The sequence below is a fragment of the Macrotis lagotis genome, chromosome 4, assembly GCF_037893015.1.
Source record: "Macrotis lagotis isolate mMagLag1 chromosome 4, bilby.v1.9.chrom.fasta, whole genome shotgun sequence".
Classification (NCBI taxonomy): domain Eukaryota; kingdom Metazoa; phylum Chordata; class Mammalia; order Peramelemorphia; family Peramelidae; genus Macrotis; species Macrotis lagotis.
Genome location: NC_133661.1, coordinates 221,930,136 through 221,951,833, shown reverse-complemented (window position 1 = coordinate 221,951,833; position 21,698 = coordinate 221,930,136). Strand labels below are relative to the sequence as shown.

The window sequence follows — 21,698 nt, the reverse complement described above, 5'->3', positions numbered from 1 at the left end:
TTCAGTTCCAAATTGCTTTCTAGAATGACTGTACCAATTCAGCTTACCAACAATGCATTTGTTGCTCCTGTTTCTCCCATTTCCTGCATTAATGATCATTTTCCTTTTTTTATAATCTTTGTCAGTCTGATGGGTGTGAGGAGGAGGCTCAGTGACTTCTAAGTGGTAGACTTAGTTTAGTTTGGTAAATTAAATATGAACCTTTCAATTTAAACTCTTAAAGATTTTGAGTTTTCATTGAAATCTAGTAAGCATCTTAAATAATTTTCATAGCTTTATTTATTTCAATGAGCTTTCAGTCCTCAATTTTTATTTTTGCTTCTAGATGACTCTGAGATTGGTCTTACTGATCATTCTAAAGTTCATGAAATGCAAAATACTATTCATCTTCTACAAACTGAAAAAACTGAATCACTGAAGAAAATACAAGAACTTCAGGTTGAAATAAAAGATAAAGACCAAAAATTGTCTCTGATAGAAAATGACAAAGAAACTTTGAAAAAAGTACAAGAACTTTTAAATGTGGAAAAAAGCCAAATAATGCAAGAATGTGAAAGACTGAAAGTGGAAGTCAGTCAGTATGTTAAAACAGAAGAAGAAAGACTTCTCCCCGATAATATGTCTGTCAGAGAGGAGCTGTTGAGACTACATCAAGCATTGTCTGGTATAAGTTTTTGAATTTCAGATTATTACAAATCTTAGCACATAAGTGCTTGAAAGTTTTGAATATATTAATAAATTACCTCATTATACAGTATTTCTCATAAGAAAATTAATTATTCGTGGCATAAAAACCACAGTTGAAATCCTCTGAACTTAAAATGATGAGAAAATATGATTAGAACTGTTTTATTCATTGTTATTTATCATTATACTGTGAATGACATTTCTCAAGTAAATTTTAAGGCTGAGTAGTATCCAAATTCCATATCTCTTTTTTTCCTTTCTAGTTTCCATATGGGTATGACTTATGATATAGGAGGGCATATAGATGATAACCTGAGAAATTTTTGTATCTTCTAATACTACTGCAGAAAGCTGATGAAATAATATTTCTTTTATATAAATTGGTTGTTTAATGAATCTATCTTACACCTAATGATTTTATAGGCAATCCACTTAGCGAATATAGTTTTGCCTTTAGTCTAACTGAATTGTACCTTGTAGTAGTCTTGTGTCTATGTGTCTAAATGACAAGAAAAGGGGTTTTCCATTTCTATGATTTCTTATGTCCAGCAGATCACAATTTCCTTTTGTGCATATGGGAGAAGAGAGAATCCATTTTATTAAGATTTATAATTTTTAAATAATATATACCACATTGAAATACTGTTTCTTTCTTTTTTTTTTTTTTTGGTTTTGTTTTTGCAAGGCAGAGGGGTTAAGTGGCTTACCCAAGGTCACCATAGCTAAGTAAGTGTTAGGTGAGTCTGGATTTGAACTCAGGTCCTCATTACTCCAGGGCCAGTGCTCTATCCACTGAGAAACCTAACTGCCCCCTGCTTGTCTTTTATTTTTTATTTTTTACTTTTTTGCAAGGCAACCAGGGTTAAGTGGCTTGCCTAAGGCCACACAGCTAGGTAATTATTAAATGTCTGAGACCGGATTTGAACCCGGTACTCCTGACTCCAGGGCCGGTGCTTTATCCACTATGCCACCTAGCCACCCCCCTTGCTTGTCTTTTAAAAGGAATTATTTTATTAGGATTTGTTTTTTTTTTTTAACTCTAGATTTCTCCCTCTTAGCCAGACTAGAAAATACAAGCAGCCACTCACAGACCCTAATTCAATACTGTGATTGGCATAGAAAAATTACATTTTAGAAATTTGACATAGAAATTTTAGGTAGCCCAGTGGCTATTTCCATCATTTCCCAGGTCTCACCTGGTACCAGTTTTAGTGTGCACTATGTATTTTAGCCATACTGTAGCTTACAACTTGTGAGCTCAAGTGATCTACCTGTTAGCTCTATACAGGTATGTACCACCATGACCAATAAAAGAAATTAGTACGATTTATTATCTTGATAGTTTATTCAGTCAAAATCATAATTATTTAACAGAGGAAGAACAGCATTTAAAATGAATGACTTTGTTAGAACAGAATTGCAAATGATATAGTACAAATTTTTTTTTGCTGCATTTTTTCATTTAGTATCTTAAAGTTTTTTTTATTTCTTTTTCTAAAAACATTTATCTTTTTTCTTTTTTCCAATTACATGCAAAGATAGTTTTCAACATTCATCTTTTGTAAGTTTTTGAATTCAACATTTTCCTACTACTCTCCCCTTCCATCCCTCTTCCCCATGGCAATAAACAATCTGATATAAGGCATGTTGTGAAAGAGGAATTAAAACTAAGGGGGTGGGGATGATCATGATAAACAACATAAAAGAACTTTTAAAAAGTGAATATAGTATGCTCTTCATTCAGACTTCATAGATTTTTCTCTGGATGTGGATGGCATTTTCCAAAATAATTTCTCTCAGTATTGTCCTTGATCACTGAACTGCTGGGAGGATCTGCATACATAATAATTGATCATATCACAATGTTCCTATTAATTTGTATAATGTAAAAATTTTCATCTTAACCAATTTAAACACTTAAAAGTTGGATTTTATTTTTTGTTGAGTCTAAATTTTTTTTTCTGGAAGCATTGCCTTCTAAAATTGTTATCTGTGTTAGATATTATAGAATTCTGTTAGAGGAATTATTTAAATTTTATCTTTTTCCATGTTAGTCTACACAGTCTTTTGAATCATGTAACAGTTGTCAGTGCTTTTTTATTTTTATTAAAAAACCATAATTGTAATCCATATAGCATTCTTTTTTTTGAGTCTATAGCACAGGTGGGACAGGCATAAATAGGTTGTTATCTGTACTGTTGAAAGGAGGGCTCACTCTGAAATCACTGATCCTTTGGTGTGTGTATATTGTCTGAAGGTATCATGATTATACTATGAAATACTTGGTGCAGTAGGATGTGGTTTTGTTAACATATGGAAGTACTATTCATTTGATTGTATTTGTAAACATGCATTCTACTTATGTTAATTGTGTTGTGAGTGCACATTGTATTTTTGACCTTAGAATGTAGGTTTTGATTTATGCTAATTGATTATGAAAGTTTTATAACTAGGAATTCAGTTTTCTTTTTCAAATTTAACATGAAGTCATTTGTTTTCACAGATGCACAAAAGGAAATAACGAAACTGAGAAGTTTAAATCAGGTAAACAATTTCAAAGGAGAATTTTTAATTCTAGCATTAGTTCTTAAGCATTTAGAAGAAAAACTACAGAGTTGATTTTACTCTCTTAACTTTTGCTAGGCATTCACATATATTTGGAGAAGTTTTTATCCTTTGCACTTTTATCTATTTCTGTTAATACCACAAAGTTTTTGTTTCAGAATACAGAACTGAGGAAGTTATTATAAGGAACAGGCTAATCTAAGACACATGTATGAGGGAGCACTGGAATGTGGAGATAGAACAGTTTTCATGAAATAGGAATATATTTTGAATTTTTATTAAATAAATATAGCATTTTCTTTTAAAAAATTACTTGAGACATTTTTGATGATTTGAATATGCCTTAGGTGAAAGTTCTTTGAATGAGCATAGGAATTCTTTAAAAGAATAGAATATCTTTAACATGAGGTGGTTGACTGAGATATTTCTTAAGCATTCAACTCCTTATATCTATGGTTGAAATGCTTAAAGATACTTGAGAAAAGAACTAAAAGTTTTCCAAAGTATTTTTTTTAACAGTACTTTTCTTACAACCACTCTATGATGTAAGCAATGTAAATATGATCATTCTTGATTTTCATATAGGGCAGTTGAGGCTCATACTTTTTCATAGTGTAGTTTACTAGAATTTTCATTTGAAATTCTTGATTAGTTTTCTGAAATTTACTATGAAATATTTTTATAGGGAAACATTCTTACTGAAGACAGTCTGGAACTTAAGAAGAGTCTGCAAATACTAAAAGAAGAAAATTCATCATTGAATCAAGAAAAGGTATATACTGTGGAAATGGCATCAAAAATCTTTAAAATAAGAATTTGAAACGCTTGAAAAACAAAATTCATTCTTAGTTATTTCAAACTTGAATTTTTTCATAAAATTTAATAATAGTGGCTAAATTCTTAGTCTCACCTAGTATCTGGGTGAGATCTAGACCTCTGAGGTTTCTTCTGTTATCCTGTGAAATAGAGAAGGATGAAGACTTTATATATAAGAAATTATGGCCAGGAAATTGACTAATGGTTTATTTTAAAATTTATTTATTTATTTTGAATTTTATAATTTTTCCCCTAATCTCGCTTCCCTCTCCCCACCCTCCATAGAAGGCAGTTTGTTGGTCTTCACTTGTTTCCATTGATCTAAGTTGAGATCACCTATGTTGTGATGAGAGAGAAACATATCCTTAAGGGAAAAAAATAGAGTGTAAGAGATAGCAAAATTACATAATAAGGTAACTTTTTTTTTTAAATTAAAGGTAATAGTCAAACTCCACAATTCTTTCTCTGGATACAGATGGTATTCTCTATCGCAGATAGCCCAAAATTGTTCCTGATTGTTGCACTCATGGAATGAGCAAGTCTATTAAGGTTGATTATCATCCCCATGTTGCTATTAGGGTATACAATATTCTTCTGGTTCTGCTCATCTCATTCAGCATCAGTTCATGCAAATCCCTCCAGGCTTCCCTGAATTCCCATCCTTCCTGGTTTCTAATAGAACAATAGTGTTCCACCACATCCATATCCCACAATTTATTAAGCCATTCCCCAATTGATAGACATTCACTCAATTTCCAATTCTTTGATTCCACAAACAGGCTGCTATGTATATTTTTGTACAAGTGATGTTTTTACCCTTTTTCATCATCTCTTCAGGGTATAGACTCAGTAGTGGTATTGCTGGATCAAAGGGTATGCACATTTTTGTTGCTCTTTGGGCATAATCCCAAACTGCTCTCCAGAAAGGTTGGATGAATTCACAGCTCCACCAACAATGTAATAGTGTTCCAGATTTCCCACATCCCTTCCAACAATGATCATTGTCCTTTCTGGTCATATTGGCCAGTCTGAGAGGTGTGAGGTGGCACCTCAGAGGATATTGACTAATGTTGTAAAAGGGATGTGGTTATTCTGTATCCTATTAGTGAAACTGAAATAAAAATTCGAAGTAGCAGGCCAAACTGTAACACAGAAGCAGGATTTATCAGTTGAAAAGATAAACTAGAGGGACTGGTTCATTAAGTGATCCAATTGGGGCAAATGTTAGAATCATCATGCACAAACATGGCTTTGAATTCAGAATTTATTTGAACTAGAAATAAGGAAGCAGATGATGTTTGGAGTTGTAAGGTGAGACCTGAGAACAAGCTTAGTAAAAACCAGTAGAAGAAAGGAGAGAAAAACATTTTTTAAAGTGTCTTTTGTGTTCTAGGTACTATGGTAAGTGCTTTACAAATATTATCCTAGATGATCCTCTAAAAATTCCTTAGAAGATGGTAGTAGTATTATTATTATCACCCCCATTTTACAGTAGAGAAAACTGAAGAAGGCAGAGGTTATGTAATTTGCTCAGGGTCTCAGAGCTAGTAAGTTTATGAGATTGGATTTTGAAATTGGTCTTCCTGACTCTAGGCCTAGTGATTTATCTTTTTTTGCCTCTTAACTGGATATAAAACAAAGGCAAGTCCATTTAGTATTGTAGACATGACAAAACTAACTATTTCCTGACCTAGTCTTATTTGATTTTCTTAGTTCTATTTTAAATAGCCTACTTAATGTGAAAGGATAAAAGCTAATTATGTTTTTTAAAGTAAAATATAAGACTCCTGGTGATGACAACCAATGGATTGGGCCTCATGAAAACTCTGAAATGCCTACTAATAGGACTTTAGAATTTGACCGGCATTTGTAGTACTATTTCTATGGGAAAATATACAGCATTACATCTCGATATATCAAGTAATACATCTTTACTCATTAGAACTTCAATTTCTAGTACATGAACTGCTTCCTTGGTTCCTTCCCTGTTGGGTCAATGGAAGTAGGAACTTCTCTAACTCCAGAACACCCATTATTCAGGGGGTTTGGAGACACAGGCTATTTTGGCAGTTGAATTATAGATTCCTTGATATCAGTGACTCGAAGCTCCAGGAGGCAGGTTAGAGTATTGCTGAAATGTTCTTGGATATAGTGGTCATTTCTACAAAAGGAATGACTTAAGGAATGAAAAGTTGAGGTGCAGTTATGACACAAGTTAAGGGGTGACATCCTTGGAAGTAGAGTTTGTCAGGTTTGTTGTTAGGGAAAAGAAATGAAATTGATTGTAGTAGGATGGTACAATTTCCTTTGGGGAATCTGATTTTAAATGCCTGTTATGTTCTAGGTACTATGATAAGAACTTTACAGATAATACAAATTTTTTTACTGGCATAGATTGCGACTCTTCTTGAACTTTACTAGATTTATTTTCATGAATTGTGTCTAGAAAAGAATTCAGGAACTGAGAGGCAGTGTGTTACAGTGAAAAGATTGTTGGATTTGGAGTCTGAGGAACTGTTTTGAATCCTGCCTCTTCTACTTTCTGTGTGATCTTGGGCAAATCTCTTAATTCCTCTGGATCTCAGTTTTTTCAAGTATAAAATTTGGAGGTTGGGTTAGATGATTTATTAGGCTATCTCTGTCTCTCTAAAGCTACGATCCTGTGGTAGTCAGTGTTCTGATGATGAACCAGTTTAAACTTATTCAGGCTGATTCTGTCAGTATATCAGTCTATGGGTTTTTTTTTTCAGTTTTGTGAGAGTTTTGTGATTTCATGCTTGGTTTACTTGATATGAAGTCTACTCTTCTACACAGAGACATCAGAGAAGTCATTTCATTGGACAAGAATATTAATTAAATGTTTATTGAAATAATTTTTTTAATTTGTGAGGGAAAGGGAACAGACTTGTCATAATGACAAGGCACGTATTGGGGAAGAATGGAAATTTCTCGTATTTTTTCAAGTGGAGGAGGTTGCTTTGTAGCCAAGACTGATTTTCATATGTAACACACAAGAAAATTAGTCATTTTTAGTTTGGTTGTTGCCACCATAGATTGTAATGTCTTTGTTGAATTTTTTATTTCATAAGATGTACAGAACCTATATTAGTCATTTTTCTGCTATTAGAAAGGTATTTGGGTACTTATGTCTGCTTCATTAGTTCCACATGGACTTTTCCAACCATTCAAATCATTCAGGTTCATTCAGGCATCCATTCAATGGAAATCTTTTAAAGGCTTATAATATACAATATAAGACCTTGCACTATTGCTTTGAATCTAGGAATACTACCATGTTTTCACAGTGAAATTCATAGCAGGGAGAAAGTGATTTCACATTGGAAAAACAATGGGTAAAAAAAAACCAGGCATATTATCCAGGCAACCCTTTTAGTTAAGACATAGATGAATGCATGTGTGCATATATGTGTGAGGATGTAACAGGCACAATAAACTGGTCTCAGACTTAAATAAGTAGAACTCAGACTAGATGGTGTTTGGTAAACCAATTCTGGAAAACCTCACAGCTTTAATACCACCATTGCCTTGGTGATACTGTATGTAATTGCAAATCATAGAAAATCACAACTTTGGAAATAACCAAAATGAAAAATGATCGAAAGTATTGGGAAGTAGTATGTTTTCTTTAAGTAGACTGTAATAGTGTTGGAAAGTAGAAAGATATTATCAAAGATTATTATTTCCAAAAAAGGAAATGGAGCAATTTATGCATCAAGAGTGAGAAACAACTGATAGCAATTCCATTGGTATTACTGAAATAGTTTTAAAAACCAGAGGAAGACACATTTGCAGGTAATGGTAATTAGAGGTAGGATGTGATTAATATTATAAGAAAGATAAAGTATAAGACATTCCAGGTAGAACTAACAGTTTGAGGAAAGGTCTAGCATTAGGAAAGTCATGGAAGATAAGACTGCAGGGATAATTTGGAGCTGCAATATAAGAACCTGAATGTCATTCTAAGGAATTTTGCATTTATTATGTAAGGCCTAAAAAAACTATTAAAGGGTTTTTAGTAAGATGGTGACATGATCATAATTCTTTTTTTTTTTTTTTTTTTTTAGATTTTTCAAGGCAATGGGGGTTAAGTGGCTTGCCTAAGGCCACACGGCTAGGTAATTATCAAGTGTCTGAGGTCGGATTTGAACCCAGGTACTCCTGACTCCAAGGCCGGTGCTCTATTCACTGCGCCACCTAGCTGCCCCGATCATAATTATTCTTAAAAAAGATGAATCTGATAGTGTGTAGAGAATGAATTGGAAGTAGGAAAAGGAAAATCAGAAGATAAATAATGAGAGTCTGAGTTAAGGTAGTCACATAGTATAAAAGGAAAGGAAGCAGCTTGAATGTTTTATGCATTGTATGCATGTTTATATGTAAGTAGACAACACATAAACATACATTGACCTATCTTATTTTAAACCTTGGTGTTGTTATTCTTCCTTTTCTCATATATTGTTTCCATTCCTCTCCTTTACTTACCTTCTCTCTTCTGCCTCCAATATTATCTAGTCCCTCATTAACTCAGTACTGGTTATAGTTTCCTAGTATATAATATTCCCACCCTAATTTTTTGTTTTCTACTTAACTATTTATTGATAGGGTTGCCAGACTTTATTTGTTGTTCATTTGTTTCAGTTGTTCTGTTTTTCGTGACCTCTTTTGGGGTTTTCTTGGCAAAGAGACTGGAGTAGTTTACCTTCTCCTTCTTCATCTCATTTTACAGATGAGGAACCTGAGATAAATAGAGTTAAGTGACTTGTCCAGATTCACACAACTAGTAAGTGTCTTGAGGCCAGATTTGAACTCAGGAAGATGAGTTTTTCTTGACTTGAGGCCCAGTATTCTGTCCTTTGCACCAACTAGCTGACAGACTTACTACCATTTTTGCATAGATCTTATCTTGTCACATCTTTACTCAAAACACTTTTAGTGACTCCCTATAATCTATCGAAGTTTATACTCAGCCAGATATTCTAGGTCTTCCAAAATGAAATTTTTTACTACTTGTCCAGCCAGATCTTTCCTTTCTCTATTCTTCAGTAAAACCAGACTGCTTATTTCTTGTCTAAATACTGTATTTTACAACACATACTTTGTTTGCATTGTTCCTTATGTCTAGAATACACTCCTATGTGTTTTTCTATTAAGTTTTAATTTTTTTTTAACAGTCTTTAAATCCCAACTTAAAGGTTACTTTCTCCAGGAAGAAACCTTTTCTAATTTTCTTGCCCTCATTCTATTATGATCTTTACCCTCAGATCTCACATATGCACTTATGCTTACATACTTATGGACTTTTATTCCTTCTTTTTTATTCTGAATTTAATAAACAACAAATAAAGTAAAATAAACATTTCTATATACATTATAGAGCAAAAGTGAGAGGATTGTACATTAACTTTGTATTTAATATGTATTCATTACTTTTTTTTAGATTTTTTTTTTTCCAAGGCAATGGGGTTAAATGGCTTGCCCAAGGCCACATGGCTAGGTAATTATTAAGTGTCTGAGGTCAGATTTGAACCCAGGTACTCCTGACTCCAAGGCTGGTGCTCTATTCACTGTGCCACCTAGCCACCCCTGTAGTGATTACGTTTTAGGAATTTAATATATTGAACATGGAACTTATTTTCTCCCTTTAGAGCTTTAAAATTGTTATTTTTTAAAATTAATTTTTTGATATAGTTTTTTATATTGCCTAAATTTCTCTCTATATCGTCTAACCTCTACAGTGCCATATCTTAATAATCAGCTTTTTTTGAAAGAGAAAAGAAAAAAGGAAGATAAAAGAAAAAATAATAAACAAAATTGACTTATACTTTAAAGAAATATGAAATTATATTTATTGTTCCACAACTGTGGTGCTCCCATCTCTGCAAAGAAGTTGGGAGAATTGTGGTCCTCCCATCTCTAAGAAGTTGGGAGAATTATGTCCTCAAATCTCAGATTCCTTTGGGCCAAGCTTGTTCTTTGTAATTTTGCAGCATTCATTTTCATTTGTTTTGGACTAAAGTTCATTCTTTATTTTTGCATTGTTGTGGGATTCAAAGCTATAATGTCAGGGGTGGAAGTATAATTGGAATGAATGGTTGAAGATAGTGATTATTAGGACCAAATAATCTTGTATGGTTTAGATTCTTAGAATTGGACAATTTGCTTTTTGTACTTCAGAATTGCAGTACAGAGATTTATATTCTATGTTTTGCAGCAATTCACTTAATCAGAAGTATCATAGGTAATTGGATCTTTGTGGACCACAATTAATAATGCAGTTGTTATTTTGGGGATCCATGAAATGGATTGGGATCCCTGTTATTATAGACAGTATAGTGAAACCTCTTAGGATTGAGAGTAGAGTAATACTAAAACTCAATCCACATTATTGATGTTGGTACTCCTATCAGTAGTTCAGTTGGAGTCCTATTCAGAAAACAAACTGTAACAGTTATCATCCTCATCTCATCTAGTAACATGGTATTTGGGGAAGAGGGCCAGGTATTGGTTGTGGAGAAAGTATAACTGACTCAAAGTTTTCTTTAGCTTTTAAAAAAGAAAGAATTAAAATGAAAGTTGAGAGACAGCTACATTGCTATGATACTAATTCATATAAATGTTTAATTAAAATGTCAAACAGTTTATAGTATTTGCTTTGTTGAAGGTGAAGGACTTGAGAGATAAATGGTCTTTGAATTCTTGAGGTGGGAGGGAGATGAACTAGAGGGAAAAATATAGGAAAAAAATTTTTGGGAACTGGAAATAAAGTCTTCATAGTTTTGCCTTTATTCTTCTGCAGCTGCAAATAAAGGCAGTTCTTAATTTTTAAAAAAAACTTTCTTGACTTTATTTAAAGGATTTTTCCGAATAAGCCTTGTTCCCAGGCATTTTTTTTCCCTAGATATCATTGTTTATATTTACAACATAGCATTTAGAATAGATTCTTCTGGGTAATATGTGATTTTACTTGAATTCTTAAGGCATAATTCAATTTTTACTTTTTACCTCATTTTCTTCAAAATTATAGTTTCTTGGGCTATTTTGTAAAATAAAATGTTTTCTAATATACAGACCTGACTATAGGACTGTGTTTTTGTTTATATGAGACTAAATATCTTTTTTTCACTCCCTTTCATTTCTCCTACAAATTTAAGGAAGAACTTCAAAAAGCTCTGTTAATATTTCAAAGTGAGTCTCAAGCTATTCAGTTTGCATCTACTGAAGACACGAATTTGAAGTCAGAGTTAAATAATTTAAAAATTGATTTGGAAACAAAGAAACTAGAACTTAATGAAAGTATTGCTGAAAAAGAAACTCTAATAGCAGAGTTAGAAGAACTGGACAAACAGAATCAAGAAGCTACCAAGGTAACATAGAAAAGAAATTGAACCAACATGGTCTACTCTTGGTTTACTGAACTAGCAAACCAAGTAACTAGCTAGTTGTGAACTAGCAAACCAAGTAATGTCTTTAAAACTTTGGGTTGTCACTGACTGGCAATGTAAATTTGGTCAAGACATTTTCTCTATGAATGTATTTCAGGTACCTGTCAAAAGATGTCACTTGCATTTTTTAACCTCTTGCATACAAATCACATATGTATGAAAATGTTTTTAATATACAGTTTGGTTGACTAATTGATTTCTAAGATTCCTTTCACCTCCAAATTTCTCTGATTTTATGGTGTTTGTTGCACATTATACATCCACTTAATTTTTATCAATTAGTGCTAAAAAGATATAGAACAGATGTTGTCAGGGAAATTGGTCAGGTCTTCTGTGAGTATCTTCCATGATGTATTTTTCAGTTATTTTGTAAAGAAAGTGACTATAAGAATAGAATTTCATAATTGACCAGAGAAGCCTTTCAACTCTTGGGTGGAGCAAGGAATTTACCTTAAGTCCTAACTCCACTGGAGGGCACTCTTGAAGCTTAGTATATTTTCTTGTCTTTTTAATTATAGCTATTTTATGCAATTTTCCTTTTTTTAAAATAAATGTCTTATTTTTAATATAGCTAATTTCATTTAGTTCATAAAACTAATACTAATCAGTTTGCAGTATCTAGTGTGGTAATGGTAAGTCTTTAAATTGCAGGCAAATTTCATTTTTAAGAAAACTCAATACACAAAAGTCTGAATTTTTAAAATATAAAGCATGATTAGAAGAAATTTCTCTCTAAGCTATATGATTCCTTAAATAGAGAGTCACCTCATTGGCCTTTATAAAATCAGCCTATAAAACTTTGATTTATATGCCGTTTTCCATATATATATATTTCCAATGTATTTATATATTTCTAATATTTATATTTATTGTCTTGAGGCTGCTTACTTTCATAAGTAAAAACAAAAAACTAGTTGAACTATGCTTTTTAAAGAAGATGGTAATTCAAAACAATCTAGTAAATGTTAAAAAAAAAAAGTAGACTGACCTTTTTGAAATAGGCTCTATTGAAAGCCTATTTTTCACTTGTATTGAAATTAATTTTAAAAAGTAATTTTTATAAATATATTTTCTTTTTATATCTTAATGTAATTTCATTGTTAAAAATATATAAATAGGTTATTTGGTTTATTTGAAAATATTTTTGCTTTGTAAGAGTTTCCAAATTAAAATATTTTTATTCTTGGATTCAGTTGAGGTATTGACAAAATATAATTAAATTATGACCATTTTGGATGTTGTTACCCTATTAGTGAGCGATATCAGCAGTTCTTTGTATTTAATTCATACTCTCTGGATTTTATTTCTGTGATACAGTATTTTAAGTTTTTATATTATACCATGTAAACTATTTTACTGTGGTTATTAGTAGTAGAACAAGATTGATTTCTAACTTGTGTACTTTGTGTGTGTGCACACACACGTACATGTACACACACAGTTTTGAGGACTCTGCTACATTTTGGGAGATGAAGTCTGGATGAAAGATTTCAGATAGAAATTTGTTTTTGTTTTTATTTTCCACATTTTCCCTTACTGTGAATGTTTATTTGAGAAGATAAATATGAAGATACTCTTTTCCCCAAAATTTATATGAAAATATCTACTAAAATAATGGGTAAAAAAAAGCCTTTAACTTAATTGTTTTATCTTTTAATCTTAAATAATTTGATCTAAATAATAGATTGGAATAATTCTATATACTGAAGTCTTCTAATTGGTATAATTGGAGGCTTAAATCATTACATAAATGAGTTAGTTGCTTTGAAATATGAAAATCTATTTCTTGTCATTTATGCCAGTTAAGCTTGAGTACTGATGTTGGAAATTAATGAAATAATTATTCAGTTTTGGGGCTGCCAGATTTTTGAGAGATCTCAATCCTAAAGAATAGAGGCAAGTAAATATATGGAAATTTTCTCTCTTTTCCTTTTTATAATTCATTTATTTGAAATTGGACATTTCAGCTGCTCTGGAATATAAAGTAGCTTCCACATTAAAATAAAGAGGCATTTGTTAGAAAGAATTTATTGAGCACCTAATATGTGACCAGGTACTTTGTTAAGTACACTAAATGTTTTCTAACCTATTCTTTCAGTATAGGGATACCTTATATTTCTCAATTATTTGCTTTTATTTTATCTAAGCGCTTTATGGAAAGGATTTTGGCAATAAGGAAAAGTTGCTTGCTTTTCATTGATATAGCTTGTTGATTGCATATAATGAAGATGATAAAGAAACCTTAATTTTGTTTTAGAGTGTAAAAGGGAAACGTTTTCACAACTTTATTGCTATATAAAGCTTATTGGACTAGAAACAATCTTTTTGGTAAGGAAATGGGGTTAAGTGACTTGCCCAAGGTCACACAGCTAGGTAATTATTATCAGATTTGAATTCAGGATCTCTTGACTCCAGGGCCAGTGCTCTATCCACTGTACCACCTAGTTGTTCTAAAAACAAAATCTTTAGGCAGATAGGATAGACATCTTTTAAAAAATTTTACATCAAAATTATTTTAAAAAGTTTTTATTTATGCTCATAGACATTTTCTATTACACAATCATATGTTCCTTGCATTGTTTTTCTGATTAGAGTCTCTTTTTAAAAATTTAATTTTGGAAGTACTAAGGCTTTAGTACTGATTTTTATAAATAAACATATAACAAACAAACAAATAAGTAAATAAATAAAATTTCTGTAAATAAACAAAATGACTTATCTTTGATTATGTCTTTTGTCTTTAATAGGCATCTTTGATTTTTGAAATTATGCAAGACAGACTTGATAGTTTAAAGTTACTTCCAACAATTTGGGTATTTTTAAAATGTAGTGACATGTATTTTATAAATAACTATCATTTGATATTGAAGTTTAATGAATATTTTTCACTTGAAATATATAATTTTATAAAACTTTCATAACTGAGACAAGGTAAAATGTTTTAAAATTACAATTTCTATTTGTATTTTTCCAGCATATGATTTTGATGAAAGATCAGCTATCAAATCAACATAATGAAGCAGATATCACCATTAACAAACTAAAACAGGATGTAAATGATGAGAAGAAGAGAGTTTCTCAACTTGAAAATGAAAAGATGAAAATTACTAAAGAGCTAGAAGCACATAAAGAAAAGTTTAAGCAGAGGGGAGTACACCTTCATGATTTGAATATAAAGAAACAGGAACTTGAGGATAAGATTAAAGATTTAGCAGATCAGCTAGATAAATCACAAGAATACATTTCAAACATTATAAAGGAAAATTCAGCGCTTCAGGAAAAAATAAAACAGAATGAAGAGGATCTTTTTATCACAAGGAATGACTTAGCTAAGCTTCTCAATCAAGAGTCTCACACTAGTTTTCAGAATGACTTACTTAAAGAAAAGGAAACAGAGATTAGCAATTTAAATAAACATCTTTCAGAAATGAAAGAATTCAACAAAAATTTAGAGAAAACTGTTTCTGATGCCAAGATGGAAAATGAAAAGTTGGTTTTAGCTTGTGAAGATATAAAACAGCAGCTTCAGGAATCTGTTACTGTTAACAATCAGGTTTCTCTGGAAAAAGATACTATTATTGAAGCTTTAAGAATGGAGAAAGGGCAGTTAGAAGTAGAATTACATCAGTCTGAAAAGAGATTATTGGAGCAAGCTCAGAAATATGAGCAAACCATTGAAGAACTGTCATGTTTGCGCAAGATGAACACTTCTTCTTTACAGCTGGAACATGAATGTTTAATTAAACTTAATCAAGAGAAAGATTTTGAGATCACAAAACTCAAAAACAAAATTGTGCAGATGGATAGTGACCATAAAGAAACTAAAGAAATCCTAACAACAAGTTTAGCAGGGCAGAAAGAGTTAACAGAACTCATAAAAGAGAAGGAGATATTCATTGAACAACTTCAAGACAAAGGGTTGCAGCTTCAGAAGAAACTAGATGCCCAAATTCAGATTTTGGAAAAAAATGAACTTTTCAGACAAACTACAGAAGAAAAAGATAAAAATCTTGCAATTATGAAAGAAGAAAACAATCATCTGAAGGAAGAACTTGAACGACTCAGGGACCAACATAGTAGATCTGTGCCTGTGGCTGAGCCTAAAACCCTGGATATTATCACTGAACTTGAAGCTGAGGTAACACAGTTGAATGTAATAAAAGGTAATCTTGAAGAAGAAATAAAACATTACCAAAAGACAATTGAGGATCAAAATCAAACTAAGATGCAACTTTTACAGTCTTTACAAGAACACAAAAAGGAAATAGATGAGTTTAAATCCCAACATGAACAGATGAATGTTACACACACACAACTGTTTTTAGAAAAAGATGAAGAAATAAAAAACTTACAGAAGACAATCAATCAAATTAAAACTCAGTTGCATGAAGAAAGACAGGACATTCAGACAGATACCTCTGATATCTTTCAGGAGACTAAAGTTCAGACACTTAATGTAGAAAATGGAAATGAAAAGCATGATTTATCAAAAGCTGAAATTGAAAGATTGGTAAAGGGAATAAAGGAAAGAGAGATGGAGATTAAACTTTTAAATGAAAAGAATGTTTCTTTAACCAGGCAGATTGATCAATTGTCCAAAGATGAAGTTGGTAAACTGACACAAATCATTCAGCAAAAAGATTTGGAGATACAGGCTCTTCATGCAAGAATTTCTTCTGCAACCTATATGCAGGATATTGTTTACCTTCAACAACAACATCAGGCTTATGTTGTGGAAAGAGAAAAATTTTTATCTATTTTGAATGAAAAGTCTAGGGAGAATAGTCAGTTAAAAACAGAGTATCATAAAATCATGGATATAGTAGCTGCCAAAGAAGCAGCTCTCTTAAAACTTGAAGATGAAAACCAAAAATTGACTAGTAGATTTGAAAGTAGTGGCCAGGATATGTTTAAAGAAACTGTTCAGAATTTATCTCGTATTATTAGAGAAAAAGACATTGAAATAGATGCATTAAGTCAGAAATGTCAGACTTTATTGACTGTTTTACAGACATCTGCCTCTGGTAATGAGGTTGGGGGTGTTAATAGTAATCAGTTTGAGGAGCTTTTACAGGAACGTGATAAATTGAAACAGCAAGTAAAGAAGATGGAAGAGTGGAAACAGCAAGTAATAACAACTGTGCAAAATATGCAACATGAGTCTGCTCAGCTTCAAGAGGAACTTCATAAACTTCAGGCTCAGGTTTTGGTTGATAGTGATAATAATTCCAAGTTACAGGCAGATTATAATGGTTTAATCCAGAGTTATGAACGGAATGAAACCAAACTCAAATGTTTTGGTCAAGAATTGGCCCAAGTTCAGCATAGCATAGGGCAACTTCATAACACCAAGGACATTCTTCTGGGAAGACTTGATGTTGTATCACCACAACTGTCAGTTAGATCTTCGATTGTTTTACCTACTAGAGACAAGCAATCTGAAATATCAAATGAGGCTTCTAAACCTCTACAACAAGAAATAGATCAGCTAATAAAAATATTACAAGAAAAAGATGCAACAATTAGGACTCTCCAGGAGAATAATCATAGATTGTGTGATTCTGTTGCTGCCACTTCAGGATTTGAAAGAAAGGAACATGAAGAGATGGATTCAGAGATTAAGCAGATTAAGGAAAAACGAGATATTTTACAAAAATCACTTAAGGAAAAAGATCTCTTAATCAAAGCCAAAAGTGATCAATTACTTTCTTTAACTGAAAATCTTACTAACAAAACAAATGAAAACGAGCTTTTAAAGCAGGCAGTAACAAACCTTAAAGAGAGAACTTTAATTTTAGAAATGGATATTCGTAAACTAAAGGAAGAAAATGAAAAGATTGTAGTGATGTCCAGGGAAAAAGAAACAGAATTTCGAGCATTACAGGAGACCAATATGCAGATTTCCATGATGCTGAGAGAAAAAGAATTTGAATCAAATTCAATGAAGGAGAAAGCTCTGGCTTTAGAGAAATTATTAAAAGAAAAAGAACAGGTATATTTTCTTTGTAGGTATATGGAAGGGCTATTGGGATTGGGGAGAGAGATTTTTCTTTGTGATTATCTTTGTCTCTCATGATCATCTTTGTTGGAGAAAATGTAGGAATAGAATTGGGTGATTAAAAAAAACTGTCCAAAGCAAGCCTGAGGGAGTGCTAGTTATTTTATTATGCCTGCTTCTTTAATACTTAATTTAGTTTGATCTTTTAAATATTACTGCCTGCTACTAGACTCACAGATACTTAATTTAGTTTGATGTTCTAAATATTACTGCCTGCTACTAGACTCACAGATTTACTACAAAACAGCTATGCCATTCATTACTCATATTAGGACATCTCTTTAAATGATTCTGTTTTACCCAGATGTGAAAAGTATCTTAATGCCATGTAGTATCTGTCCTTTTATTTTAGATATCAAATCCTAATTACCTTGAATGAGTTATTTTGAAGTGTTAATGTAATTTAATAAGTATATTTTATTGGATATTTCCTTTGCACATAGCACAACGCTAGGCCAAGTGTTGTTTATTATTGTTCTTAGCTACTATGATACTTGGAGAAGAGAGCAAGCAAAATATCCCATGTGTACATGGTACACTTTGGTAGAACATAAATTCCTTTAGGCCAGGGAATGTTTTATTTTTGCTTTTGTAAACCCAGGGTCTAGCAACAGAGTTCATCTAGCATGTTGTAGGTAATAAGTGCATAAATTAAATTGAAGCTTTTGTTACATATTCTATTTGAATGGAATTTTGAATATTGTAAAAACTGCTTCTTTACATAATTAGCTGCCTTAGAAGGGTGATACATTGATGGGATTAGACTCCTAATCCTCTAACTTAAAGGATCATGGTTTGTTCTGGAAGAAAAAAAAAGCCCTACAAAGCAAAAGAGTTGTTTCTTACTCAGTAGCCATAATGAGGTGTTCAATTTCCGTATGAGAGTTTAAATCTATAAAATAGATTTTGAATTTCTCAATAGGGTATGTTAGCAGATAGTCTGATTTAATCCTATAGAATACATAAAGACCAATGTTTCATGTCTAATTTCTTTCCATTGGTATTTGAAGACATGTAGTGTATGTTATTGTTATAAAATTCACTTTCCACTCAAATGGCCCCCTCACAGATACCTTAGAGTTAGGTAACTTTTTGACTTTGACTATAGTTGTGTGTGGGTTAACCTATGAGAATATGAATACCCAATATGATTAAAATATACCTTTATATTTTCATTTAGAAAAGTTTGATAAGCAAAATCATTTTATTGAAAAATGTTTTTAAGGTTTCATATTATAGTTTTACTTTATAATTTTTGTTTCTTTAAATAGCTCTACTTTTTAACCTAGATAACTGTTTGAAAATTTGGGTCTTCTTTTTCTAAGAAGAGACATTGAAATATAAACAAAAATTGCTTAGTTCTAGTGACTTGGCCTGAATGTTCTTGGGTCAGATTATAGATATTAAGTATTATAGAAGTGAAATGTTTATATAAAAACCTATGTAACATATATTACATGTATTAATATATATTAATGCATGGATACATATTTAAATAGTGAGAAAAATCAGTAACAACTGTTTTAATATTTTTAAAAATGATTTTTTAGAAAATCTGACTATTGCCTAAAACATAACTCTTTAAAATTAAGAGGTTGTTTGTCTTCCTGAAGGTAGTAATATACTGAACTTGGAATGCTTTCAGGAAATAATTTCTGTGACTCTTAGATAGCATTCTAAAATTGTTTTCTGTAAATCTATGCCCTCAATTTTTTTAAAAAGTTTCTATATAACAAATGGCTTGTTTTCCTCTATTTGTTACTATTAATTTTATTTTTTATTTTTATTTTTGAAGAGCAGTGGGATTAAGTGACTTGCCTAAGGTCACACAGCTAGGTTAAGTGTCTGAGGTCAAATTTGAACTCAGTTCCTACTGACTCCAGGGCTGGTGCTCTATCCACTGTGCCCTAGCTGCCCCAATGCTATTAATTTTAAAAACTATTGTGTACATTTAATGAATGCCATCTGATTCTTTATTGAGAATAAGATTTTTTAAAAAGACTATATGTAGAAACCTAAAAATTGTTAATGTTTTTTTTAAAAGGGTAACACTGGGGAGTTGAATCAACTATTAAATGAAGTTAAGTCCATGCAAGATAAGGCAGTTAAATTTCAGCAGGAAAGAGATCAAGTCATATTGGCCCTGAAGCAGAAACAAATGGAAAGCAGTTCCCTACAGAATGAGGTATATTCTTTTCTAAGAATTTGTTATTGTTCTACATTTTTTTTCAGTTGTGTCTGATTCTTTGTGACTCTATTTGGGTTTTTTTGGTTTTGTTTTTTTTTTAGGTTTTTGCAAGCCAAATGGGGTTAAGTGGCTTGCCCAAGGCCACACAGCTAGGTAATTATTAAGTGTCTGAGACTGGATTTGAACCCAGGTACTCCTGACTCCAAGTCCAGTGCTTTATCCACTACACCACCTAGCTGCTCCAATTTGGGGTTTTCTTGACAAAGATATTGAAATTGTTTGCCATTTCCTTCTTCAGTTCGTTTTTCAGATGAGAAACCTGAGGTAAACAGAGTTAAATGACTTGCACACGGGTTGCACAACTATTGTCTGAGGCAGGATTTGAACTTAGACCTGACATCAGGTGTGACATTCCTTAGGCACCATCTAACTACATCTTTCATAAGAATAAAGGACTAAGTAGTCTTATTTGATTAATAAATTAGAAATAAAATTTCCAAGAAAATTAACTGACCTTTCACCTAACTTTCCTTTCTTTCTCATACTGCATTTCATTGTTACCCACAAATGTTCTATTTCTTGTGTCAAATATACTAACTTTTTATCTTTGTCTCTTTCTAAACCTATTTGCCCTCATTCTGACTTTCAATCCCTCCAATTTTCATTACTTTCTGAAGGTTGATTTTAGTTAATTAGTGAACAAGGATTAAGTACTTTCCTGGCACTCTTCTTGGTGCTAGAGATACCCCCCCCAAAAAAAAAACAACAAAAAAGAGTCTCTGCCCTCAGGGTACCATATACCAGTGTGGGGGAGGCAAAAAAGCAAGTAACTGTATTTGGAAGACATTTACCTACCTATATATTTATTGTCTGTCTATCTTTTCTACCTGTTTGTGTGCACGTGCACATGCATGTGCGCATGCACACACACACACACACACACACACACACACACACACACTAATATCTATATATGCAAAGAAGCCTGAAAAGGAATGTATGGTTATACAGGCATATGGGGTGTTCAGGAGGAATTAGTACCTTTGGTATAAGGGCTTACTGAGCCCTTTTCAGGGCAACTCAGCTACCTTTGATGTCTGTCTGATTTACCCAACTTTTTTTACCTGTGACTCCAAGAATCTATAGTATGTGCAGTGGCCACATCCTGGTAAACATACTTGACAACCAGGTTGAAGTTAACCAATAGAACTCAAAACTGTTGGTGAATTAGGAGACTATCTACCCCCAAGCATGTGAAGATTTCCCCTGGAGGAATGGGCTGCTAAAAAAAGTTTGTTCCAACAGCCAAGAAGGTGACTGAAGCAGGTGCTGTGGAGTGCTTAGAACTTAGTCAAGCATTGAAGACACCCAAGGGCTTCCACTGCATTCTGGGCCATCATTGATAGCCTTGAGTTTTGTCCTGCCACTGGACTTCAGTGACTCTGGAAGAGAGAATGAGACTAAATTTTGTGCAGTTGTGCTTCACATGAATCCCATTCACACGAGTCAAGACATCACCAGTGATGCCACTGGTCCTTTTTGAAAACAAAGGACAAGCAACAAGAGGAGAATGAGGAGAGAGCTGAGTTCTGAAAAACCTAGAAAGGAGAGATTGATCAATAGCATCAAAAATTGTAGAGAGATCATGAAGGATAAGTATTATGAATAAGGCTGGTCGATTTAGCAAATGTTACCACTGGTGACTTTGGAGAAGAAGTTTCAATTGAATAATGCAGTTGAAGCAGTATTGTAGGATTTGGAATAGAGTGAAAGGAGAGGTGTATACCCATGTCACCTGTTGGACATTTCAAACTATTTGGCCTAGAGATATCTCAAATTATCTCCAAAATAGAATGCTTTGTCCCTCTCTAACCTCTTCCCCAACCCTTCCCTCCAGCTCAACTAACTTTTCTCTTAAACT

At 32.4% G+C, this 21,698-nt stretch overlaps 1 protein-coding gene across 1 annotated transcript in view; it reads left to right on the top strand.

Annotated features, from left to right (window-relative positions):
* The window catches only part of TRIP11 (thyroid hormone receptor interactor 11), a 73,252-nt gene that overhangs the window by 24,704 nt on the left and 26,850 nt on the right, over positions 1-21,698 (top strand). Inside the window, exons 7-12 of the mRNA XM_074235421.1 lie at positions 326-664; positions 3,191-3,231; positions 3,938-4,024; positions 11,241-11,453; positions 14,506-17,523; positions 19,634-19,774. Coding sequence (XP_074091522.1) covers positions 326-664; positions 3,191-3,231; positions 3,938-4,024; positions 11,241-11,453; positions 14,506-17,523; positions 19,634-19,774 — 3,839 coding nt within the window. The remainder of the gene's footprint in view (positions 1-325; positions 665-3,190; positions 3,232-3,937; positions 4,025-11,240; positions 11,454-14,505; positions 17,524-19,633; positions 19,775-21,698) is intronic.